The sequence below is a fragment of the Pteronotus mesoamericanus genome, unplaced genomic scaffold, assembly GCF_021234165.1.
Source record: "Pteronotus mesoamericanus isolate MK-2021 breed Mesoamerican mustached bat unplaced genomic scaffold, CSHL_Meso_final contig_436, whole genome shotgun sequence".
Taxonomy (NCBI): domain Eukaryota; kingdom Metazoa; phylum Chordata; class Mammalia; order Chiroptera; family Mormoopidae; genus Pteronotus; species Pteronotus mesoamericanus.
Window position 1 is genome coordinate 340,300 of NW_026555164.1, and position 23,379 is coordinate 363,678.

Sequence of the window (23,379 nt, forward strand, 5' to 3'; positions counted from 1 at the left end):
TAGACCTTCTGGCAAAGCGATCACTTTCAATAAATCGGGAAATTGCTGCTCAAGCAGACGCCTCGTGTGTGTTTGGGGCAGGGCGCCCTCCCCTGGCTTCGCGCCGGGTAGAGGGGGCCAGAGGGACCCCCGGGCTCGCACTCCCGCCTTCCCCGCCTTCCCCGCCCCTGAGGCAGACACAGCTTCTGGAAAAACCGCATCTTTAATTTGTCTCCTCGCCTGGCGCAGCCCAGACGCAAGACACCTGAGCTTCGCAAACTCGGTCCAAGGTCCGTCCGGGGCCCTGAACCGCCATCCATCGGGTTAAGTGCGGGGTAGGCCCCGCCCGCCCCCCTCAAAGTGCATCCAGGCCCGGCTCCCACGGGGCCACGGCGCCAGACCGTCAGCACCCTTGACAAGTCCAGGGACCGGCAGGGAGGGCGGCCACCCACCCCGGGCTTTAGTGCAAAAGGCTGGTTTCTTCAGAGGCACTTCGAGTGGTGGGACCCTCCCCCACCTCTGGGGGTGCAGGGTCCCTGACGCCGCCTGCCCCCCCAAGAAAGGCAGACCCTGCGGCGGGGAGGCCCGGGCAGGGCTGGGGCGCAGCTCACTTCCTCCGCTGGGAGCCCCGGCGGCCAGGGCAGCAGGCTGCGCCCAGGAAGCGCTGGCAAGCTTTCTTCCAGCGGCAGGCCGTGCACCAGAGGTCCCGGCGCTCCACGCCGTACACCTTCCGGCACTTCCTGGCGTCTCCGCGGGGCTTCCTGGGGGAACATGTGGGTTGCCATTGGGCCGGGACCCTCCCTGCTGCCCCCCGCCGCCCCCTCTACACACACATGCACGCACGCACGCACGCACCTCAGGCTGGCACCAAGCTCGGAGGGCAGGGCTGGCTCGCGGGCCCCAGCCGGGCTGGGCTGCGGCTGCAGCCGGGCGGGCGCCAGGCAGCCCTGCAAGGAGACACAGCGGCAGTCTCTCCCCAGAGCGCCTGCCCAGGGGCCCAGCCCCAGCTGCTGCCTGAGGCTGCACCCACCTGGTAGGAGTGGTCGCCACAGCACACCTGGGGGCGCGCCGCGGGGCTCAGCACCTGTGGCGGGGGCAAGGCCAGAGGGCGCAGCAGGCTGGGCAGGGCCGGGGGCTCCGGTAGCTCCAGGCGTGGGAAGGTGGGCGGCAGGGAGGCTGTGGGGGCCATCGGGGTCAGGCTGGAGAGCCCGTCAGCCAGCACCTCCAGGCCAGTGTCCAGCTCCGTGTAGTAAAAGTCCTCCTCGCCGTCGCTCTGCTCTGGCTCTGCCTGCCGCCTGCCGGGGACAGCGCAGGGGGGAGCTGCAGCCAGAGCTGGAGCGCGGCTGCCCCCGCCCTGCCCGCCGCGCCCGCCGGCAGGCCCACGCACCCCAGGTGCGCCAGGCGGATATGTCTCTGCATCCCCGAGGCCGTGCTCAGCACCTTGCCGCAGCGCTTCCACAGACACTGGAACAGGACCTGCACCGCGCCCTGGGCAACCGACGGGGCGGCGGTCAGGCTCGGCCGCCGCGGCCACCCCGCCCTGAGCCCTTCCCCGGCTCACCTTCCTCTTGCGAGGGGCAGGCTCCCCGAACAGGAAGTGGGCTGCCTCCAGGGGCAGCGGGGGCGGCGGGGTGGGTGGAGAGGACCGCTCGCCGGCCACGTCCCAGCCCCAGTCCCCGCTGCCACTGCTGCCGCCGCCGCCACCGCCGCGACTGCCCGGCGGCCGCCCCAGGGGCTCAGGCCAGGGCTCCAAGCCGGGCTCTGCAGGGACGCGCCAGGCCGGGCTCAGGACTTCCGGGGCTCGGGCTGCCGGCCCCGAGCCCCTCCGCTCTGAGCCTCTGCCTGCTCACAGGTAAGTCTGGGGGGGGCACGTGGGCCCTTGGAGGAGCCGATGGCCAGGAGGAGGTGGCCACGCGGACTGGGGGCCACCCCCCTCGGACAGGGAAGGAGGAACGGAGAAGTCCCGTGTGGGGAGACGCCTGGCCAGCCAGGAGGGGACAGGCAGGCGGCCACAGAGGCCTGCTGGCCAGAGGACGTGGGGTGTTGGCGTCCGTGTGGGTAGAAGGTGGTGGTCCAGGCGAGGGGGCTCCGCTTGCCCCCCACCCCAGGTCCTGGAGGAACAGGGCCCTGGGCCCGGCCCGCCCGCACCCCACGCCTGGCCTCAGTCTCACCTGTGCCGAAGGCTGAGGCCGGGGGCCCCAGCAGCAGGGGGCTGGCGGACAGGCTCGTGAGGGCCGCGGCGGCCATGACCTCATCCAGCCGCGCCTTCCCTCGGGGGGCTCTGGGGAGAACAGGGGACGAGGGGGTGGGTGGGTGGGTGGGTGGAGCCCAGCAGGTGCTCTGGCCCCCCCAGCCCGGGCGCACACGTGCAGGCCCGGGCACGTGCCTGTGCACGCCAGGATCCTCACTCCAGGCGCTGGGCCGGGCGGCAGGCCCGGCCCCACCCCCGGCTCGGGTTGCAGAGCCTAGATCTCCAGGAACCACCAGGAACTGGGCCTGGGCTGGGGTCTCCCTGAAGCCTGAGTCATCACCAGCCCAGGCGTGCTGCACGGAGCCTGCTTCAGACCCCTCCTTCAGACCCCGAGGCTGGCCGGGGGTCTGAGGGCCCCCCCCCAATAGTGGGGCCAGGGCACAGGAGGCCCAGCCCTCCCCCAATCACACATTAACCAGGGTTGTGCAACAGCAGCTGTGGGGCCCGGGCCAGGCCGGGGGTGGAGGGGGGGCGGCGGAGAGCAGCCAGCAGCAGCCGGGGAAAGAGCCCCAAGCACAAGCGGGTCCCCAGGCCCAGCAGGCCGGCCAGTGCCCGCCCCTGGCTGAGCTGCCAGCCCTGGGTGTCCAGCGCCCGTGAAGGTTTAATGCACGGGCTGGGGTAATGGCGGTCAGAAGTCCCGGGATCCCCTGGGCAGGGGACCGCACGCTGGCCACCCACCAGCCTCTACAGCGGCCCGTTCCAGCCGAGCTCCACCGGCCTCAGGGTGTGAGGAGGACAAGGGCTACCAACACGCTGATTAACTCTTCCAGGGCGGGAAAGCAGGGGTGGCCAGACGCTCGGCTTGGGACCCTGACCTGCCCCCGCCGCCGACCCGGTAGGGGTGTCGCGAAGGCACGCGCCCGCGCCCCACCCACCACCCCCTGCACACCCGGGCGCACGTGCGCGCACGCCCACTTCGGCCTGGCGCGCGGCTCACCTGGGCGCTGGCACTGGGATGTGCGCCGACGGCGTCAGGGGCCCCGCTGCCGCCCCCGCCCACGTCCCCGGGGCCCGCGGCTCCGGCTCCTGCGGGGGCGAGGACTGCAAGCCCGCCAAGCCACCGCCCACGGCCGGGCCCTGCGGACGGGGCGTGCTCAGCGGAGGCAGCGGCCCGGGGCCCCCCGCCCCCACCCGGATCCGCTCGGCACCCCCAAACGAGCGGCGGTCGGCGCGCCCCGCCCCCGGCCCCGCCCCCGGCGCGGCGCGGCGGGAAGCAGCCCCGGCGTCCCGGCCCCGCGACCCCGCGGCCCCGCGGCCCCTGACGGGCCACCGCCCCGCCCCCGGGGGCCCGAAGTTTGTGCCGCCCCGACGCCATCTTTGCGGCGAGCGCACTCCGGCGCCCGCCCCCGGCGCCCGGTACCTGCGGCGGCGCGGGCACCGACACGGGCGCGGCCGCGGGTTCCGGGCCGGCGGCGCGGGGCGAGGGGCGCCCGCAGGCCGGGCCGGGCGCCGGGGGGCGCTCGGCCTCCATGGCTCGTCGGCCGGGCGCCGAGGCTGAAGCAGCGAGGGCGACGCTCGGGACTCGGCCCCGGGCCGGGCCGGGCTGGCCGGGCCGCCGACCCCCGCCCTGGATCGGCAGCCGCCCGCGCCGCTCTGCCCCCGAAGCTGCGGCCGGCCCGCCCCCTCCGCGCGTCCCCGCCCCCGGCGCGCGCCCATTGGCCGGCGCTCCGTATCAACATTCCGAGGTGGACCGCGGCCGGGGCTGGCCGCGCCCCCATTGGCTAGCGCTCCGTGGCCACGCCCCCATTGGCTCGCGCTCCGTGGCCCCGCCCCGCCGAGGCCCCGCCCCGGGCCCGCCGCTCCCGCGCTGGCCGGGAGAGGGGGCCCCGCTGCGGCCCCCGCCCCCCGCCTGCCCGCCCGCTCGCTCCTCGGCCTTCGCGGAGCCCTGGTTGGCGCGCCCCTGTCGCCTCCAGAGGGTCAGCCAGTTTCCTCGCGGGGGGGTCCTGCGCGCGGAGCTGGCGGCCGGGGGGCGGCCGCGTCCCCTGGGAGGGCTTCCCGGGAGCAGGTTATTCTTCAAGGCGCGACTGCCCACCCCCGCCCCTTATGTAACCACCGAGGGCTGCGCGGCCCGGGCCTCCGCCCCCGGGGTTCCGGGCGTGAGTCCGACCCGGCGGCCCCCTGCGGGCGGGTCGCGTCCCCTGGACCCCACCGACCTGGGGACGCCGCCCCTGATCTGACCTCCCTCCGCAGGCTGTGCGGGAGCCTAGTGACAGGGCCCAGGCGCCCCGGGCGGACGGGCCGTCCCCGAGGCCAGGGGCCGCGCTCGCTGCTTCCAGGCGACCCCCGCGACCCCCTAGACCCACCAGGTTTTGGAGGAGAGAAGGAGGCGCTGTGCTCACCCTCGCGGCGCAGAGGGTTTATTAAGACGCCGGTGGAAGCGGCCGGAGCGGCCAGCCCCAGGGACCTCCCGGGCTGCCAGCATGCGTGGGGGGAACTGCGAGGGGATTGGAGTGCGCCCCACGCTGGAGAAGGGAGCCTGGGCGCGTAAGCGCTCACGGCCAGGGGAGGGGGGAGGCCCTGCCCGGGCTGAGGTGGGGGCGCAGGAGGCCTCCAGGTCCGATCTAGTCTCCAGAGCTGGGGGCTGCCGGCCCTCGGGGGATCCCCATGTCCTGGATGCTCTCGTACACGTTTTCTGGGGAGCCGTCGTCTCCCTGGTCCACGCCCGGGCCTCTGAGCGGGAGGGCCTCGTAGGACAGGTTTCGCCCCAGAGTCAGAACCGCAGCCTGGCCCCGGGGGTCCGCGTGGGCTACGGCAGGTCCTGGATCTCTCCTCTTGGGTTTGTTGACCCTGGAGTACAGGACGTCCGCCTGGAGGGAGGAGGCACACCCGGGAGGGGTCAGCACGGTCCACTCTGCCGCGGATCGGCCCAGCCACCCCCATGTCCCCTGATGTACCTGAGCGGCGGGGGTGCCCTGGGCCTTGCCCTGCTCCGGGCCTTGGGGCCCCCAGTCTGCCCCCTTGAGCCTCTGGATGCGAGCGTACGCAGCCACCTCTGGCCGGGCCCGGCTGCTGGTCAGCCGAGCCCCTGCCCACACCGTGGGGCTGGCCGCCAGGCTGGCCCTGGGGATGGCAGCCAGCCCCACATTGGAATAGGTGGCCTCGGGGCCGGCGGCAGGCAGGGCGTGCGTAGCAGCAGGCGATGGCTGGGGCGGCTCCTGGGGCGCGAAGGCAGCCGGCGGACGGATGCTGCCTCTGGACACTTCCAGACACGCCGGGCGCAGGAGATCCATGCTGGCAGGCCGCGGGGCTGGGGGTGGGGTCAGGGCAGGGGTCATTTGGGGCGGAGCCAGTCTGGCCGCCGCCGTGGGTTGGCCAGCGAGGGGCAGGAAGCCCCACCCACAGTCCTGGCTGCCCGCCCGGCTCACCTGCGCGGTGTGGGCCCCGGTGCACCTCGTGGAGCCTGGTGTCCGATTTGCTGAGGACGCTGAGGTGGGGCTGCCTCAGCGTCGACTGGGGGCAAGGAAGGCAAGTCAGCGCCCTGCTGGCCCCACCCTGGCCTGGGGACAGCAGCCTGGAACTCACGGTCTCCGCGGGCCTCACGCTCCCCTGCAGCACAGCCGGCTGCCTCTGCGCACGCTTCCTGCGGGCAGGAGGGTGGTCGTCAGGCCAGGGAAGCAGAGGCGCAAGGCAGGGGCGCCAGCCTCTGGTCAAGCTGGGCCTGCCTGGAGCCCCACCCCCTCTGGCCGCAGCGTTGGGCCGGGCTCCACGTGGAAGCCCGACAGGGGACCGACATACCTGTGGCGGGCTGTGCACAGCACCCACAGCCAGAGAAGCAGGGCCAGGCACCCTGGGACCCAGAGGGCAGGGGAGGCAGAGAACACCAGCGATCCCATCCCGTGTAGCCCCAGGCCAGCCTGGGGGCAGAGGGTGGTGCTGGGGGCCGACCGGCGCTGGGGCGCCCACCTGCAGCCCCACTTGGGGCCTCACACTGCCGGGCCACCGCCCGCCGCTGGGCGCTCTGACTCAGCACACAGGAAACCCCGCCACTCAGCAGCCCCTCCCCCTACAGAGGCCGAGAGGACGCCGCCTTGCGCCCACCTTCCCTTCCCGCCTGGGGCTGGCGCGCCCGCTCAGAGGCGAGGACGCATGCTCTCAGGAGCACCCAGGTCAGCGACGACCCACGTGGCCGCAGAGCTTGGCCAGCGAGGACCTGGCCGAGGCCCCGCGGTGGTCGCTGCAGCCCAAACCGGGACCTGAGGGCCCCAAGGTCACAGCCCTGAGCCTGTGAGCCACAGGGCCCAGACACCTGCAGCACATCCAGGTAAGAGAGTGCCCAGGTAAGGCCTCGGTCGCGGTGACAACGCCCTCCATTCACTAGTCTTGGCTGCTGGGGGCTGGGAAGGCGGGGTCAGCAGACAGAAAGGGTCTGCCCTGGGCACTGGCCCAGCCACCTCTCTCTCCCCGCCCTCCCCGCTGTTGAACCTGTGCCCTCCCTGGGGCCTTGCTACAGGGGATGGGGGACCCCTACAGTCAGCACAGCCGTTCAGTCCAGTAGCACAGGACAAGGAGAGGCCAGGGGAGGAGCCAGTCTGTTCAGACCCAGGAAATGGGATCCCACCAGGGAAGTCCAGTGCCCTGGCCTGGCCGGGCCCAGTGCTCTCAGACCCTGGCTCTCAGCCACCTGGCGGGGGCGCCACGGGGCCTGGAGCGCAGCCCGACTGGAGGCCAGAGCAACCCTCATCGGTGCCACAGGCCTCACCCTACGGGCGGGTCACAGCCAGGCCCTGGAGACACGGGCCTGTGGCCGGCACCCGGCAGGGCTCCCCTCACCTCCTGCCTGTGTGGGGCTGAGTCTTGACTTCCTACGGCTGTGGCCGCCACCGCCCCTGCCCCCTGCTGCAGCCCCACCCAGGGTCTAGTGACCGCAGCGGGGGCACGTGCGCTCGCAGCGGCCTCTCCAGTCCCCGCCCCAGGAGGTGGGCGCGCATGGGCCCTGGGTGGTCTTGTGGCCGCCAAGCGCTGGTGGTGGGGGGCGAGGCCGGGCTCCAGGGCTCCCCCTCGCGCTGCCGGGCCCTCCTGCCCCTTGACAGAGGTCTGCTCCGCTGTCCACGGGTGTTGGGCCACATGGGGACCCATCTGGGAGACCAGGGAGGACGCCAGTACCCCTGGGCCCTCCGCCTCCAGGCGGGCTTGGGACTCCTCTGCCCACCCACAGCCGCTTGCAGAGACCCCTCCCCACAGACACCACACCAAGCGGCCACCACGAGGAAACGCTACAACAGCCACTTTAATGTTCTCGATAAGCAGGTGCCCGCAGGTGGGGTCCGCGGGCCCCCGAGCATCCAGATGCGGCTCCCGTGCCCATGTCCACTTGGCGATGCCCAGACAGGCTGGCGGTGCGCGGCCCCTCCTCCGGCGGCGCCGGTGGGGGACCCCCTGCCCGCTGTGCGTGCGGCGCTCTAGAACTCAGCCATCTTCTTGTGCGTGTCCGCCTCCCTCTGCTCCCGCTGCAGGCCTGCCTCTTGCGCCCGGAGCTGCCCCAGCTGCCGCTGGGCCCCCGCCAGCTTCTCCTGCAGCTGGGCCACCGTCACGCGGTGCCTGCGGAGAGGCTGCCCCTCAGCGTGGGCCCCCGGGCCGCACCCACAAAGCCCTGAGGCCGCTGTGGCCGGCGCCCGCCCCTCCAGCCCTCCGGAGCGCCGCTGAGCCCGCCCACTGCCCCCGCCCAGCCCCCGCGCACCGGCCGGCGTTGCGGGCGAGCGCCTCCTGGATGCCCCGGATGTCCCGCTGGGCCCGCTCGATCTTCTCCTCTGTCTGGAAGAGCCGCAGGTTCAGGGCCCGCTTGGCGCTCTTGCTGGCGTGGTACAGCTCCTTGCCGCTCCTCTGCCTGGGGGGCGCTGCCCCGGCCTCCGGGGCCCCGGGGGCCTGGCCCTGCAGCCGCTCATTGAGGAAGTCGAACACGTCCCGCGGGGGCGGGCGGCCCCCCGGCCCGCCCCCTCTGCGCCGGCACTTCGGGGGCCTGCTGGGGCCCGCCTTGCCGCCCCTGGTCCTCTGCTGCAGGACCTCCGCGCACTGGTCCAGCGACTTCCCTCGCGGCAGCACCACAGCATGGACGGGCTCCACCCGGCCGTCCGAGTACCGGCCCAGACCTGGGCACACAGGGGGCTGGTGCTGCTGTGGCCGCCACACCCTGCCGCTGCACCCCGGCAGCCCTGGCCCCCCGCCCCCGGGCAGCGCCCGCCCGCCTGCTCACCCTTGCCAAACTCATAGCCCATCTTGGCGAGGAGCCTGGAGCCCATGCCCCGCGTGTGCACCTCCCAGCCCGCGAAGTCGGAGCTGCAGGTCCCGTGGTCGGTGGTGCTGGGTGCCACCACTGCAAGGGACAGGGGACAGGGAGGGTGGCAGCTTGGCCCGGCTGCACCACGGCTTGGCCAGCGGCAGCCCAAGGGCCAAGCTCCCACACCATCACCAGGGGCAGGAGGCTTCGGAAACCGCCACCTCAGGGACGCCGCCCCTCGTCACCCTTGCCGACCCGCCCTCCAGGAGCTGCCCTCCTGCTCGCCACCCCGCCCGGCCTCCCTGTGCGCCCACGTCTCCAGTAGCTCCTGCGCTGGCAGCAGCCCTGCGTGCGGCCCAGCCCTGGGCTCGCAGTCGGCGGCAGAGGTCTGCACGGCACTCGGCCCTCGGTGACAAGGGGCCGGCCTCTGCGCCTGCACGTCCGTGACCTGCCCAGACCCTTCACACACCCTCACCCCCTGCCTCCTGCGGGGTCCCGCTATCCCCTGCTGTGCACGTGCACCAGGCTCAGCAGTCGGACCAGAGGGTCGCCTGGCCCCCACCGGCCAGGAGCAGCCTGGGGAGACCCCGCCCGGCCGCCCCCGGCCCAGGCCTGCCTCGGGCGTAGCTGGGGTCACCCGCGTCGCTGCTGTCCGAGTCGGAGGGCCCTTCGGGCTCCGGGCGCAGCGGGGGCAGGATGCTGTCCCCCTCCAGCACAGCCTCCTTCAGCAGCAGCGAGTCAAACTTGACGGTGTAGTAGCCGCTGTCCACATCTGCGGGCAGGGTCAAAGGGGAGCCAGGTCAGCGGCCTCACCGCGGGCGGGAAGCAGGGGGGACGGCGGGGGGGCAGGGAGCAGGGACCTGACGCCCCACCGAAGGCGTGGTCATAGGGCAGCGGGCGGGGACTTCCAGGAGGGCCTGAGGGAGGCCCGCAGGCAGCCTCACCCGTGATCCGCGCCGGGTACCAGAGACCATCGTGCTGTTTGGCCAGGCAGGCAGAGCCGGCCTGCAGGGAGCTCAGGTCCGGGTCCTGGAAGGGGCGCAGCTCGTCCACGGAGACCACCTGCCCGTGGGAGAACCTGCAGAGGGGCCGCGGAGCGGGGCTCAGACGGGGCGCCTGGAGAGTCCCACCCCCCGTGCACCCTGCCCCCATGCCCAGGCTCTGCCCCAGCCCCCTCCGGCTCTCGCCGGGGCTGTGGCCGCTCTGAGGCCTCAGGTGAGCCCCAGCCTCGTGGGCTGGGGAAACAGCGCGGCTGGCAGACCCCCGGGGCGGAGCCTCCACCACACCCACCAGCGCATCACGGGCAGTTCCTGTCAGAGAGCAGTGAGCCAGTGCGATGAAAACTCAAGCAGAGAGGAAGGAGGAAACGTGAGGCTGCCACCTTTCCTTTGCCAAATAAAGACATGAGAGCGCCGACCACACACCTACCCCGACGGTGCCGTCACTTCGAGAGGAAACTGCTTTCCCCCACAAGAGCAGCCAGGACAGGCAGCTACCCACGGCCCGGGGCTGTGGGCAGGGCCGCCTGCTGAGGCAGGAACGGGCGGTGGCGCCCCAGCTGGCTCCCGCGGGCGCCCGGACCAAGACGGCATCTGGGTGGTTCCTTCTCCCACCCGCTGTCCCCAGGGCCCGGGGGCCGCCCTGGACCGGGCTCGGAGCCTGCGAGTCTGCGCCCCACGCAGACGGCCGTGGAGGCCGGCGGGCGAGCCCGCTCAACCGAAGTGCAAAGCCACTCGTTCCAAAGGGAGGAACCTGAGTGGAGGCAACCACCTCCCGCCTGTGAGACGCTCCCCCCGCCACCTGCCACGGACGCCACTGCGGCCACACGGCACAGGCGGGCACCGGCGCCAAAGCCCCGCTGCAGGAGTCTTCGGTGATGCCAGGGACCTTGAACTTGGTGCACTCCTGACACCCAACAAGCACTTCAGAGACATTATTCTAATGCAAGAACGATGAAAGCGTACAGAGATTCGGACACAGTGACGTTGACCGAAGACTGAAGACTTCAGAAGCACCTTGGTTTCCAACCCTGAGCAGCGGTTAACGGCGAATCCATAAAATGTGCTGAAAACACGGAGAACGGGCATGGGCAAGCGGAAGGAGAGGGGCCCCGCCTCCAAAACGCACCCAGGGGCGGGCAAGGGTGGATGTGCACTTCCCACAGAAAATACTTAAAACTGGTTTTACACATTAAAAAACCAACTCAATCGCCCACCTCACAACATCCACAGAGATCCCCGCCCCCGTAAGCAAGAACAGGGGCCTGTGGACGGGCGTTCACAACTCCAGCGGGGGCTCCGGTCCCGCACGGCCAAGGGCGGGGTGGGGGACTGTCCCCAGAGAAACCGGGCAGCAGAACGGCTGAAGCGCGCAGCTCCAGAGCTTGGGGAGCCGTCGGACGTGGGCCACGGCCCAAGGCGCTCAGGACAGGGCAGGGCAGGGCGCGGGCAGGCGGGGGCCGGGGCGGGAGGCCGACGGGGGCGCACTGAGGGAGCGCCCCGGGCGGCGGCGGGTGAGCGCGCGGCCGGGGTGCACCCCAGCCGTCAGGTCTGTGCTCATGGATCAAAAGCTCCGGGAGGGGCCGGGACGGGGAGGAGCGGAGAGAGACGGGGGCTTGCTGAGCTTGGGACAAGACCCCCAACGCACAGAATAGCCGGCCAAGGGGCACCTTCTGGGGAGAAGTCGGGCACAGCCTCTGACCAAGTCCCTGGCAGACCACGGAGCCGTGTGGACAGAGCGAGGCCTAGGGAGCCGGCGGGAGAGAAAACGAAACGTGAGAACCTGAGCAGGGATGTCAGAAGCCGGGGCGGGGAGGGCACAGGAGAGCATTTCAGAACCCAGCGTTGCTACAATGTATCACCGGAAGCGTCCAGTTTTCTGTAAAAACGTATCACACATGCAAACGGAGCCATGTGACCCGTAGAGAGGAAAAAGCAGCTGGTAGGACTTGACTGAGCCAAGACGGCGAATCTGACAAAGACGTCACAGTGGAGGGCGTAGGTATATTTAAGGAATTAAATGAAACTATGACGACAATGATTCCAGAAAAGGGGAGATTACAGAAACAGAATCAGTGTAAATTCCAGAGATGAAAAATCAATGGCTGAAATTAAACAGTCACGCCCCGGCTGGTGCAGCTCCGTGGACTGAGCGCCGCCTGTGAACCGAAGGGTCTTCAGTTCGATCCGCAGTCGGGGCGCAGGCCTGGGTTTGTGGCCAGGTCCCCAGCAGGGGGCGCACGAGAGGCAACCACACACATGGGTGTTTCTCTCCCTCCCTCTAGCTTTCCATTCCCCTTTCTCTAAAAATAAGTAAATAAAATCTTAAAAAAGAAAGAAAGAAACAGTCACTAGACAGGACACTTCCAGACAGGACACTTCTGGTTGCGGGTATAGCACGAAAGCAGCTTGGAAGTCACCCCTCTGTCCCCACAGAAAGTAAGAAGTGGAGCAAACTGGAAAGCCGACCACTATTCTCGGGCCCCTAAGACAAGGGGGACCACGGGGCCAGCTGCCACCCCAAACCTGGAAGGTCCACTCGGAGAACAGGGGGAAGTGCGCGTGACCAGCGCCGCCCCGCTGCTGGGGGCCGGACGGACAAGCCGGGGAGACAGCACCTGCGGGGGGCCCGTCCTCAGGGTGAGGGGCCCACGCGTCTGTGAGTTTTACTTTGGAAGCTGTACCAGGTATTGGAGAAAAATCTCCTTGTGCTCAGGTGGCAGGAGGGGAAAAGGAAGCGTATTCAAGAGACCAGAGCACCCCGTGCTGCCCGGAGGGAAAGCAGTGAACCAGAGCCTGCCCCTCGGGGGTCAGGGGACACCTGAGGCCCGCCTGGGCGTGTGCATGTGGGTGCACCCGTGTGTGGACCGCTGAGACGCACACGTGAGGTCCAGGAGGCTCCCTCATCACCACGTCGCTAAAGGCCCATGTACAGTAGTCCCTTCTGGCCGACACTTCACGTCTGGCTATAGAGAAAAAAGTACAAAATGTACTAAAAGGCACAGCACACCGCACACTAAAATCTGCGTAAGGGAATTCCAGAAGAACAGGGAGAGAAAGGGCAAAGCGATGTTTGCAGAATCGAAGAACAATGGCTGAAAAATCCCCAAATGTGATGAGAGAGGTGAATCTCTGCGCCCAAGCAGCATGAACTCAAAGAGGCTGGTCACACGGCGAGAACATGGTTTTTGACTTCAGGGTAGGGGCTGGGGAGGATCGCTGAAGCGGGGCAGGAACAGGGGTCGAACCCACAGCCCTTTGGCGCATGGCACGGTGTCCCAGCCAACTGAGCCACCAGGCGGGGATGACGTCCTTCAGGCACTGAAAGAAAAACACTGTCCAACAAGAACTATGTTTCTGCAGTGGACTGAGCGCCGGCCTGCGCACCCAAGGGTCGCGGGTTCAATTCCCAGTCGGGGCACAGGCCTGGGCTGCAGACCAGGTCCCCAGCAGGGGGCGCACGAGAGGCAAACGCACATCCGTGTTTCTCTCCCTCTCTTTCTCCCTCCCTTCTGCTCTCTCTAAAAATAATAAAATCTTTAACGACAATAGGAAAAAGAAAAAATGGCAGGTTAGTTCCTGCTTCCTGGTAATTAAACGTAAGCGGGTTAAATCTCTAAATTAGAAGAACGGACTATAAAAGCGCCCAGTTCCGTGCTGTCTGTAGGAGACGCGCTTGGGTCGAGAGCAGCAGGCGAGGGTGGGGGGCGCTCCGCGCTCACAGCAGCGGGAGCAGCGGCTGCGCTGCTGTCAGACAGGAGGGACGGGGTCACGGTCGAGAGGAGCGACGCTGCGCCCCGGGACTGACACAGGGCTGTGCTGAACGGGAACTGCAACTGGAGAAAAACGCATCGGTGAAAAAGAGAAAACAAAGGAAAACACTGCTAAAAGCATCAACCCCTCAGGAAGCTACAACTACAAACTCATCCACAGCCAACAACCGAGTCCCCAAAACAGGAAAGGGGAGCGGGCAGCGTTCCAGGCTGAAACAGGATCGGAGCGCAGGCCTCACTGCCGCCTGCACGACGGCGCACCGAGAGCCCAGGCGGAGGGGCCCCGCGCGCCGGAACTCGGGCGGTGCCACGACCGCGCCCCGCCCCCGCAGACGCTCACGCACCAGGCCGCCCGGCCGAGCGCCTCGCACACCCTTGTGGGCGACACAGGAGACGCGTGGGGCCTCAGCAAACTGTGAAGCCCTGAAGTCGCACAAGGTACCTTCACCAGCCCCAGGGGCCTGAACCTAGAAACCTACAACAGAAGGAAGCGTGGCAATGTCACGCACGTGGAGGGTCAGCAGCACGGTCTGGACTGAGGGCAGCTAGGGAGTTGGGGGGGGGGCGCGAGGGGGGGGCGGGGGGTGAGAGAGGGGTCAGGTGACACTCTGACGAATGACGATGAAAACGACACCCCAGAACCGGGCTCACGGGAAAGGCGGCTGCCAGCGCCCACTCCAAGGAGGACAATGTCCAGCCAGCGACTCGCTGTGGGCCCCAAGGCCCCGTATGGACCGTGAGCTTGGCCCACAGCAGCACAAGGTCCCAGGGACCCTGAAGGCCCAAGTGGAAATGAGTGAAACAGAAAAAAGAAAAACAATGTAGCGTCAACAACCAAAAAACAAAAAAATAAACCCTACAAGCCTTTAGCTAGACTGACCGAAAACTGAGAGAGCACTGGAGAGACTGAGCCGGAAAGGAGGCGGCCAGCCCACCCACCCTGCAGAAGTGCAGGCGCTCAGGGCGCCAGGGGGCGCGGTGCTAGGCCAACAGACTGGGTAACGGGCAGGAAGGGCAAATTCCTAAAAACACACAAACTACCAAAACTGACTCAAGGAGAAGCAGAAAACATGACTAGACCCATCGCAAACGAACAGCTGTAAATCGGAGAACTCCCAACAACAAGAGGCCCAAGCCCAGATGGCTCGCTGGCAGATGCCCCCGACGCCCAAGTCCTTCTCAAACGCTTCCCAATGCCGCGCGAGGCCAGAGCCCCGACTCCAAGGCCGGACGGAGACGCCCGAAGAAAAGGGAACGACAGCCCCACAGCCTGTGGGGACGGAGGGACGGGAATGCCCGCCACGGAGAACCAGCAAACCGGGCCCACTGGCCTTTTAAAGGGTCCTGCACTGTGACCAGGGGCGCACGGAGACCTGCCTGTGAGAATCGCTCCACGTAACATGCACGTCACAGGACGAAGGGAGAGCACACACGGCCCTGTCAACGGACGCACAGCAGGTGCTTGAAGACACCCAGCGTCCTTCGTCAAGAAACACTCAACAAACGGGACAAAGGGGACCTGCTCAGCTTGGAAAGGCAGCAGTGGACGCCGCCAGCGCGAGGCGCACTCACTGGGGAAGGCCGGGAAGGAGCGCTCGCCGAAGGCGGGGCCATTTGCGTGCGGTGAGGGTCAGAATCACAATGGACGGTTCACCAAGTACACTTGAGTCCACGAGTCACCAACGTCCCATCGTCCGGTGAAAGAGAAGCAACTCCTTATCCAGGACAGCAAGTAACGAGACAGCAAACCCCCGCATCTCCTCGCCGTGCAACTCCGAAGCCAAACCGCAGACGAGGGAGCGCGTCTGCGCGCGACACGCCAGCCAGCTGACGGGCGGGATGAACGGGGCCCTTCACCACGGTCCCCCCGGGCTGATGGGCGCTCCCGAGCTTCCCCGGCTGCTGGCGCGATGGAGAACGGCCGGTCATCAGGGGCCTCCTGATGCAAGAACAGCACCTGGAGTCCCTGCCAGGGGCATGGCCGGGTCCCCGGACCCACTGCCGGCTTGTGGGGAGCCGAGCAGGGAGCTGGACTGCACTGGGGGGGTCCCCTGACAGCTCGAACAGTCCGGTCCTCCGACGGCCGAGCGGGAGGCCGCGGTGGCGGGGAGACGGGCGCAGACGTGCTCGGGCAGTGGGCTGGGCTGCGGGCAGAAGCCGACGCGTGCCCTACCGTGTCCTCTGGTGCAGAGAGGCACGCGGAGGCTGCGCGAACCCCAGCCGCCTGGGGGGCAGGGCGCTGGGCCAGGGTGGGGGTCCCAGGGTCAACACCCTCTAGTTCCCTGTTTTTAGAGACCCAAACCAAGTGTAAGGAAACCACTGCCAGGCCTGGGCGTCGGCAGGGCGGTCGGCGCGCTGAGGCCGCGTGGCCTCACTGGGCGCGGGGTCCGCCTCGGCGGGGCTGCTGCTGCGCGGGGGGCCGCAGCGCAGGAAAGCTTGGAGCACAGGAGGCAGCCCGACCGGCGGCCTGCGGCCTGGCCCAGGACACCCCGCAGGCAGGTGGGGGACTCGGGGCACCGCGGGCGAAAGGCTTCAGCCCCTGGCGCGTCACCTGTGCTGGCGACGTGGGCATGTCCGCTCTGGACAGTCGCCCAGCCCAATGACTGACGCCCTTGCCTGCACAGATGCCGCACTTTCATGACACTCGCAGAGGACAGAGCACGGGAGGGAGCGAGGGAGGAGGAACCTGCCAGACAAGACTTGGGCCCAGCAAGCCTTTTAGGGAACAGGATGACCGCCCCAGCCGGGGGGCTCGGCGGTTGGATCGCCGTCCTGTGACTGAAAGGTCGCGGTCTGATTCCCGGCCAGGGAGGTCGGGGCGCGTGTGAGCCCCAGTTCAGCAGCGCCCAGGCCCTGGTGCGGGCATGGGTCCCCAGTCTGGCTGTGCACGAAAGCAACACACCAACGCTTCTCTCACTCCAACGTCTCTCCTTCTTTCTCTCTCTCAAAAAGCAAATGAAAATGTCCCTGGGCCCTGGCTGGTGTGGCTCAGTGGATTGAGCGCCGGCCTGTGAACCGAAAGGTCATGGGTTCGGTTTCCAGCTGCGGCGCATGCCTGGGCCGTGGACCGGGTCCCTGACTGAGGGTGTGCGAAAGGCAAACTTTCTCTTACACATCAATGTTTCTCTCCCTTTCTCCCTCCCCTCTGCTCTCTTTAAAAATAAATGAATAAAACCTAAAGAAATTAAAAAGAGCCCTGACTGGTGAGGCTCAGTGGATTGAGCGCCGGCCTGCGAACCAAAGGGTCGCCGGTTCGATCCTCAGTCGGGGCACAGGCCTGGGTAGCAGGCCCGGTCCCCAGTGCGGGGCGCGCGAGAGGCAACCACACTTGGGCATTTCTCTTCTTTTCCCCTCCCTTCTTCTCTCTCTAAAAGTAAATAAATAAAGTATTTTTAAAAAGTTAAAAGCAAAAGAAAATATCCTTCGGTGAGGGTAAACAGAAAATTTTTGAAAAAAAATAGGATGACCAAAGAACTAGAGACAGTCACTTGTGAACTGTTGGCTAAAAAAAGTAAACTCTCTACAACGAAATTCAGTAACCGTTCCTTCTGAGCAGTACAAAGGAGCAGCGTTAGGGTCACCCACTGGGAGAAAGACGACAATGCCACGGCTGCAGAGACTCGGGCACCGAGGCAGCACCGCCGCGGCGTCCTCCTCGGTCAGGCGAGGGGCCCTGCCCTGAAGTACGTGCAGGTGAAAACCCAGTCATTCCGAGGCTTGGCTTGGGAGGGTCCGGGGGACCCAGGCAGGGAAGGGGGCGCCGAGGAAGCAAAGCAATGACGAGAGACGAGGCGAGGAGTGTAAACCTCTCCCATTTCGTGTTGGGTGGCAAATTTCCGTAACAAGAGTAAAATTTAGAGGCTTAATGCTGAGGAATAAAACCGGTGGTGGGGAGGGGGCGTCCGTTCTTTTCAACAGGAGCCTCTCCTGCTCTTGATTAACCCACGAAAACCCGAGGAAGCGCCTTCCCAAGGACCCGGCCCTGGCGAGCCGCCAGCCCCCCGCAGCTCTGCGCACAGGGCCGGAGCTTTACCTGCAGTTGTCCTGGAAGCGGCACTTGCCCTCCAGGAAGAACGGGCAGGGCTTCAGCGACTTGTGCGTGGGGTAGAGGTAGAGCACGCGCACGCCCGCCGAGCCGTCCTCGGCCTCCTCCGTGCCCACGACCATGGCGTTGTGGTACTCCAGGGTGCCCCACGCGCTGTAGTAGGGGGCGTTCACCTTCCTCCCGCTCAGCCCTCCGTCGTCCTCCGAGTCCTCCCCTTCCTCCTCCCGCCCAGGTTGGCTGGGCGCGGGCCCATCCTCTGTTTCAGGAGCAGCGTCTGGTTCTGCCGCGGGGGCTCCGGCCACGTCCCCCGCCTCGGCGATGGCCTCCCGGAAAGCCAGGTACTCAGCGTCGTCCGGCGCCGCGCGCTCCGCATCCAGGGTGGCCAGCAGCTTGCTCTTCCGGACGGACACCAGGCTGGCTTCGGTGAGCTCGATCAGCTCTTTAAGGTCCCCCTGGAGCTGGCGCAGGTCGGCCAGCTCGGCGGGGTCCAGGCCGGCTCCCAGGGCCAGCTCCACCTGCTGCAGTTGCGCGCCGTAGGTGCGGAGCGCGCTCTGCAGGCTCTCTTCGTCCATCCCGCGGCGGCTCCCGTGTCCTCACGCGGCGGGTGGGCGCAGAGCTGCGAGGAAGAGGAGCCCAGTGAGCCCGGGGCCTGCCGCCGCCCAGGCTGATACCGAGCCCGTCGCCGACGGCTGCCCCGGGACCTCACCGAACCCTCGCCGCGGCCCGCGGAACTGTGTGCGCTCCCCCGCCCCCCCCCCCACCCGCCCCGTTTCAGGGACGAGAAACAGGCTGGGACAGGTTACCGGCTCCGAGTAGCCTCGCTCCCCTCCCGGCGGCCTGGTGCTGCCGCTAGGCCGCTAGGCCGCTTGGCCTCTCGGCCTCCCGGCCCGCCGGTCTCCGCCGGACCTGTCACCTCGGGCTCAGTCGTCCAGACCGCGCCCCTCACCCCGGGCCGGGAACCTCCTCCGCGCAGTCACCCGGACGCGCCATAGAGAGGCCGCCAGCCTCACCGGCTAGAGCGGCGCGACGCCCGGCTTCCGCCCTCGCAGCCAGCAGGCACTTCCTCCCAGGCGCCGCCGCCGGAAGTGCCTGTCGCGGGGGACGACGGGAGGCGTCGCGCGGGGGCCGCCGGGACGGCCGCGACCCTCCGCTGGCGGCCGACCGCGTCCCATCGGGCGCCGCGCGGGGCGGCGCAGGTCGGTGCAGGGTCAGCCGGTCAGGCGCGCGGCGGCTCCGGCCCGGGCGGGCGCAGGTAGGCCGGGGCTGAGTCGCCGCCTCCCGGGCCGGCGGGCTGGACGCCGGGCCCGACGCCGGTGTCAGGGGCCGTGTTGGGCCCCGGGGACCCCCGCCGCCACCTGCCCGCCGCACTGCCACTACGCGGCCGCCCCGCCACCACACGCACCCCGCCTCCGAAAAGCGGGCGCGTCCCGGTGTGTCGCCGGCAGGGGTTCTGCCGTGAGCCGTGCGCCACCGAGGGGCGTGGCCGAATTGGGAGAAGGCGCGGTGGCCCCGACGGTCTGAGAGGAGCGGGTGCACTCCTGGGGGCGACGCCTGCGTTGGGCGGGGAGGTGGTAGTGGCTTGGGAGGCACTGAGGGGCGGGGCCGGGGCGGGGCCTCGGCCGCGGGGCGGGGCGTCGGGCGGTCCCGTGCGCCGGACTCAGCTCCGGCGCCCCGCAGGATGTATACGCTGCTGTCGGGGCTGTACAAGTACGTGTTCCAGAAGGACGAGTACTGCATCCTCATTCTGGGCCTGGACAATGCCGGGAAGACGGTACGCCTGGCTCTGCCCGCGCCCCCGCTGCCTGCTCGCCGCCCGCCCGGGACCCAATCCCCCTCCAAGGCCACGCAACAGTCGACCCCCGCTGCTTTGAAAGACTGTTGGCCGAATGGGCCCGAGGAGGGGCGTTCGGGGAGCCGCCTTGCAGACCCCTCCAGCGCCTCTGCCTGTCTCCCGTCTTCCCGCAGACCTTCCTGGAGCAATCAAAAACCCGGTTCAGCAAGAACTACAAGGGGATGAGTCTCTCCAAGATCACCACCACCGTGGGTCTGAACAGTAAGAGGGTCTCCGAGGGCTAGGGCGGCGGGGTGCGGGGCGCCCGCTGCCGCCACGGCGCCTCGGCCCGTCTCCGCGGCGTGGGAGCAGCGCGCTGTCTGCGGGGGACTTGGGAGGCCTGCAGAGCAGGCCACGCCGCAGCCTCACAGGGCCTCTTCTCTCCCTAGTCGGCACCGTGGATGTGGGCAAGGCTCGGCTCATGTTCTGGGACTTAGGGGGGCAGGAGGAGCTGCAGTCTCTGTGGGACAAGGTGAGCCCCTCGCGCCATTTCGCTCCCGGTGCCACCCTGGTCCCGGCCCCCCTTTTCTTGGAAGGCCTGAGACTCACCTTCTTTTCTCCCTGTCAGCAGTTTCTGTCGCCCCCTTGGTCCCTGAGGCTCCCCTTCCCGCCCTGTCCTGGTCCCCGAGTCAGCCCCTGACAGCAGCGACCCGCTTGGTCCCTTTCGGTTGAAAGGTGTTGTTGCTAACGAAACTGGGACGGGACAGAAGCTGGCCCAGAACCAGGAATGGGGAAGGCACCAGGCCTGAGTCTCCCCTGGGGGCTGCGTCGTCCTGGCTCGGGATCTTTGCTCCGTGGTGGCCCTCCCTCATCAGGCAGGGACGTCCTCGGAGGCCGACAGCCGCTGTCTTCTCTTTGGACGTGGGGCGGGGGCGTCTCTGAGACAGCGGCGCCCTCCCCGCACCCCCAGGCTGCAGTCCGTGCGGGGCCCTGGGGCCCGCGGTGAGCAGGGCCGGCCCAGCGCCTTCTGTGAGGCAGCCCCTCGCGGCAGGCTGGCTCGGCGGGTTCGGAGCAGCCTCACGCTGGGGGCCCAGACGAGTCCTCCCTGCCACTTTCTGGCGCCCGTGTGTTTAGAACTGCACGGCAAGATCCCGATACCTGGTTTGATCCCAGCAGCAGGTCCAGTCAGTCCTTCCTGGTCCCCCCTCCAAGTGTCCCCACCTGCCGTGTCTTTCAGCTAGTGGGCAGCTTCTGTCCTGTGGCCATAGGCTTGGCCATTTAAGGCACCTGGAGGCAGAGCGAGCCTCGGCCTGCTTGCCTGGACCCAGCCCGCGTGTCCCCCGGCAGGAAGGCCTGTGGGGGACACAGCCCACGAGACCCCGCGCTGCCCCTGTGGGGTGGGCAGCCTTAGGTGGAGTGGGGGTCACGCCGCGGAACGCTCCGGAGCACCCTTCAGCGTGCGGACCGCTGGCTCAGCCCGCAACGAAGAGGAGAGCAGGAGGCAGGGGCAGCCGCCCGCTGCCGCGTGTAGGCGTCGCCAGGGTCTCCTCCGGCTGGTGCTCCCGACGGACTTACCCGGTCGGAGCCCGTGCCTCCTGTGCCTGCGGCCCAGTGGGCCTGTCCCACGGAAGGCCCTGCTCCGCGTGTCTCCGGAGGGCGGCTGCGTTCCCCTTTCCGCGTCACTCTCCCCAGACCCCAGGCTCTGGCGGTTCACGGGTCTGGGGGCTCCTGTGACCGCTGCTCCAGGGAGCCTGCTGCTGCCTGCCCGCCTGCCCCACTCCGGTCCACACTGGTCCAAACCAGAGAGCGCTGAGCTCGGTGAGGCTGGCTTTGTCCTTGGCTCTGCCGTCCTGTGCAGGGGACAGAGCTGCTTCCGACGTGGCACGGGCCTTGCCCAGTGTGCCGTCTGCGCCAGCATGGGGCCCTGTGGGCGAGCTCCACCTCCGCGTCGGCTGGGGGACCAGCTTCGCCTGGGCTCTTTCGGCCTCCGGGACCCGCCTGTCCCGCCGGGCCGCCCGCGAGCCCGGGGTCGTGGGTGGTTTGCAGGGGCAGGCCTGAAGGGGGTTGGGCTGCACCCCCTAGGAAGTGGGCCGGGGAGGTGGCTACCCCTGTGCTCTTCCCCCCGCGCCCAGAAGGCACCGCAGAAGGGGCGTGGCGTGGCGTGCAGGGAGGGCGGCTCGGTGCCTGAGCATCAGCCCCCTCCCCCTCCCCCCCAGTACTACGCAGAGTGCCACGGCGTCATCTACGTCATCGACTCCACGGACGAGGAGCGGCTGTCGGAGTCCCAGCGAGCCTTTGGTGGGTGCGGCCCGCCGGGGCCGGGGGTGGGGGCAGGGGCCTGCCCGCACACCCCGTGGGTCCCCCCTGGGCTGTGTCAGTCGGAAGGGCCCTGGCCACGGCACACAGCGTCCCTACGTGTGGAGAGGTCGGCGGGCACGTGGGGGCTGCCGGGTGGGGCTGGGTCAGGGGCCAGGGGTGCTCAGGGCTGCCTTGCGCTTTCCAGAGAAGATGGTCACGAGCGAGGCCCTGGACGGCGTCCCCATCCTGGTGCTGGCCAACAAGCAGGACGTGGAGGTGAGCCTGCCCGCCCGGGAGGGCCACGGCCCGTCCAGGTGGGCCCTCCTACTGTGTAGTGCACATCCTCTCCACCAGGGGGCGGCCACGCTCTGTCCCGCTGCGGCCTGAAGGCCCAGGTGGTGCCAGGAAGGCTCTGGAGAGAAAAGCCGAAGGGGCCCCAGGGTGGGTGTCAGCGCTGCCCTTGGGTTGGCCCCACCCCCAGGTCCAGGGCTGTCAGGAAAGGACAGAGACTGTCCTCAGGACCACTGGTCAGCCATCCCCCACCCCGTCCCCTGAAGGGGTGCCTTCGACCTGCACGTGCGTCCACCCCACCTGAGGCCACCGTGGCCTCGCGCCTCGTCCTCAGCCCCCACTTCTGGCTCTTGGCCCCCCACCCCCCGCAGCCCTAGGGACTGCCCTGGGGCCTCCTCTGGTGCCGGGGCCTGGCCTCGGGAGGGAGGGGCCGCCCCTCACAGCCTGCCCCGCCCCCCAGACTTGCCTCTCCATCCCGGACATCAAGACCGCCTTCAGCGACTGCACCTCGAAGATCGGCCGGCGGGACTGCCTGACCCAAGCCTGCTCGGCCCTCACGGGGTGAGTGGGGCCCTCGCCCTGCCTTGGGGTCACCGGCGGCCCCCCCTTACACCCACTCTCTCCACAGCAAGGGGGTGCGCGAGGGCATCGAGTGGATAGTGAAGTGTGTCGTGCGGAATGTGCACCGGCCGCCGCGGCAGAGGGACATCACGTAGGAGTGGCCAGCGCCCAGCGCGCCTGCAGGCCCGGGCCACCGACCCCGGGCACGGAGCTGGCTTTGCCTTTTGCCTTTGGGCTTTTCATGTGCTGTTTCTTCTCTAAGACAAACTATTTTCTGTGTCCTGAAAAGTGTGGATTCCCAGAGGCTTCTGCCGGGGAGTGGGGGCGGCAGGGCCTGCAGTCGGCTGGTGTGGGCCTGGACCTCCCCAGGCCGGGGTGGAGGGCCCCGTGGGTGCTCTTTGGAGCTGCCACCCTAGCGGCCGGCCGACTCGCCTGGGGTGTGGCTCCGGCAGAGCCCTAGTGCCGCTGTGCACGGGGAGGCCCCAGGCAGCCTCAGCGTGGGCGCGGTGCGGTCCACCTGGGCGGGTTCCCCCCGCCCCTGGCCCAGCATCAGCACGTTTTGGCCCCTGGTGGGCTGGGAAGCCTCGGAAGGAGGCGTCTTCCCCAAGCACACCTGCCATTCCCCTGGGACCACCTCGGGTGCCGTCCACGGGGGGTGGGCGACAGGGTGGGGGTGGAGATGCCCAGCTGGTGGTGTCCTGGGCCTCTGTTCCCCACCGAGGATGAGGGGTGGGGCCCCGTCCAGGCCCATGCCCCCTCCTCACAGGGCCGCCACCCAGCGGGCCTGGCCTTGGGCTCGTGGGGGGGAGAATAAAGACGATCTGAGTGGCTCCTGTCCGTCCTTTCTCCAGTGCCCGAGGCCGAGCGGTGGCCACGGCCAGGGGCCTGGGGCCTCCTGTCCTGGGCTTCGCTCCCACCAGATTGTCTTCCCTCCCCGGGGGGCTTGACAGAGGCTGCTGGGAAGGGGCTGATTCAGGGGTGGGGGTGGGGGCCCAGAGCCAGGCGAGGTGACTCACGGGGAGCCCTGGGCCTGAGGGAAGGGCGGGTGGGTGGCCAGGTTTGGGAGTCCCACCCTCCCATTTCCTCCGGGAACAGAGGCCCCGCTGTGAGCCTGCCGGGAGGGGAGAGCAGTTCCCAGAAAGCCAGTGTGACGCTGGGGAGGCTGTCGGCCGGTCCCTCCTGGGAAGTCCCCCTCCGG

The 23,379-nt window shown here is 68.7% G+C and overlaps 4 protein-coding genes across 4 annotated transcripts; 1 reads left to right on the top strand and 3 right to left on the bottom strand.

The window, feature by feature from the left end:
- Window positions 1-201: 201 nt before the first annotated feature.
- Window positions 202-3,701, bottom strand: SLC2A4RG (SLC2A4 regulator). Its single transcript, XM_054577525.1, has 8 exons — window positions 3,591-3,701; window positions 3,168-3,307; window positions 2,151-2,260; window positions 1,541-1,740; window positions 1,367-1,467; window positions 1,010-1,274; window positions 835-926; window positions 202-740 (listed from the first exon to the last, which is right to left on the bottom strand). Exons 1-8 carry the CDS (start codon window positions 3,699-3,701, stop codon window positions 587-589), a joined length of 1,173 nt encoding a protein of 390 aa, XP_054433500.1. The 3' UTR covers window positions 202-586.
- A 969-nt stretch (window positions 3,702-4,670) lies between these two features.
- LIME1 (Lck interacting transmembrane adaptor 1) lies at window positions 4,671-6,063 on the bottom strand. Its single transcript, XM_054577482.1, has 4 exons — window positions 5,966-6,063; window positions 5,596-5,810; window positions 5,125-5,477; window positions 4,671-5,037 (listed from the first exon to the last, which is right to left on the bottom strand). The coding sequence occupies exons 1-4, from the start codon at window positions 6,061-6,063 to the stop codon at window positions 4,792-4,794; spliced, it is 912 nt and encodes a 303-aa protein (XP_054433457.1). The 3' UTR covers window positions 4,671-4,791.
- A 1,393-nt stretch (window positions 6,064-7,456) lies between these two features.
- ZGPAT (zinc finger CCCH-type and G-patch domain containing) lies at window positions 7,457-18,261 on the bottom strand. The gene is made up of 7 exons (XM_054577527.1): window positions 18,064-18,261; window positions 17,249-17,876; window positions 9,389-9,522; window positions 9,031-9,216; window positions 8,421-8,621; window positions 7,908-8,316; window positions 7,457-7,768 (listed from the first exon to the last, which is right to left on the bottom strand). The coding sequence occupies exons 2-7, from the start codon at window positions 17,830-17,832 to the stop codon at window positions 7,630-7,632; spliced, it is 1,653 nt and encodes a 550-aa protein (XP_054433502.1). The 5' UTR covers window positions 17,833-17,876; window positions 18,064-18,261; the 3' UTR covers window positions 7,457-7,629.
- Window positions 18,262-18,396: 135 nt separating this feature from the next.
- On the top strand, window positions 18,397-22,469 carry ARFRP1 (ADP ribosylation factor related protein 1). Its single transcript, XM_054577526.1, has 8 exons — window positions 18,397-18,512; window positions 18,938-19,031; window positions 19,226-19,313; window positions 19,481-19,563; window positions 21,248-21,329; window positions 21,535-21,605; window positions 22,081-22,181; window positions 22,249-22,469. Exons 2-8 carry the CDS (start codon window positions 18,939-18,941, stop codon window positions 22,334-22,336), a joined length of 606 nt encoding a protein of 201 aa, XP_054433501.1. The 5' UTR covers window positions 18,397-18,512; window position 18,938; the 3' UTR covers window positions 22,337-22,469.
- Window positions 22,470-23,379: the final 910 nt, after the last annotated feature.

What these genes read in the sequence shown, in the direction of transcription:
- LIME1 (XM_054577482.1), bottom strand. Translation starts at nt 6,063, where the DNA reads ATGGGATCGCTGGTGTTCTCTGCCTCCCCTGCCCTCTGGGTCCCAGGG. An exon ending in CTGTGCACAGCCCGCCACAG is followed by an intron (nt 5,811 to 5,965) that starts GTATGTCGGTCC and finishes TCCTGCCCGCAG; the next exon opens with GAAGCGTGCGCAGAGGCAGC. An exon ending in AGGGCACCCCCGCCGCTCAG is followed by an intron (nt 5,038 to 5,124) that starts GTACATCAGGGG and finishes TCCTCCCTCCAG; the next exon opens with GCGGACGTCCTGTACTCCAG.
- ZGPAT (XM_054577527.1), bottom strand. Translation starts at nt 17,832, where the DNA reads ATGGACGAAGAGAGCCTGCAGAGCGCGCTCCGCACCTACGGCGCGCAA. An exon ending in GTACCCGGCGCGGATCACGG is followed by an intron (nt 9,217 to 9,388) that starts GTGAGGCTGCCT and finishes CCCTGCCCGCAG; the next exon opens with ATGTGGACAGCGGCTACTAC. An exon ending in CTCGCCCGCAACGCCGGCCG is followed by an intron (nt 7,769 to 7,907) that starts GTGCGCGGGGGC and finishes GCCTCTCCGCAG; the next exon opens with GCACCGCGTGACGGTGGCCC.
- SLC2A4RG (XM_054577525.1), bottom strand. Translation starts at nt 3,701, where the DNA reads ATGGAGGCCGAGCGCCCCCCGGCGCCCGGCCCGGCCTGCGGGCGCCCC. An exon ending in CGGTGCCCGCGCCGCCGCAG is followed by an intron (nt 3,308 to 3,590) that starts GTACCGGGCGCC and finishes CCCCGTCCGCAG; the next exon opens with GGCCCGGCCGTGGGCGGTGG. An exon ending in CTGCCCCTCGCAAGAGGAAG is followed by an intron (nt 1,468 to 1,540) that starts GTGAGCCGGGGA and finishes TCGGTTGCCCAG; the next exon opens with GGCGCGGTGCAGGTCCTGTT.
- ARFRP1 (XM_054577526.1), top strand. Translation starts at nt 18,939, where the DNA reads ATGTATACGCTGCTGTCGGGGCTGTACAAGTACGTGTTCCAGAAGGAC. An exon ending in TGGACAATGCCGGGAAGACG is followed by an intron (nt 19,032 to 19,225) that starts GTACGCCTGGCT and finishes GTCTTCCCGCAG; the next exon opens with ACCTTCCTGGAGCAATCAAA. An exon ending in CCAACAAGCAGGACGTGGAG is followed by an intron (nt 21,606 to 22,080) that starts GTGAGCCTGCCC and finishes CCCGCCCCCCAG; the next exon opens with ACTTGCCTCTCCATCCCGGA.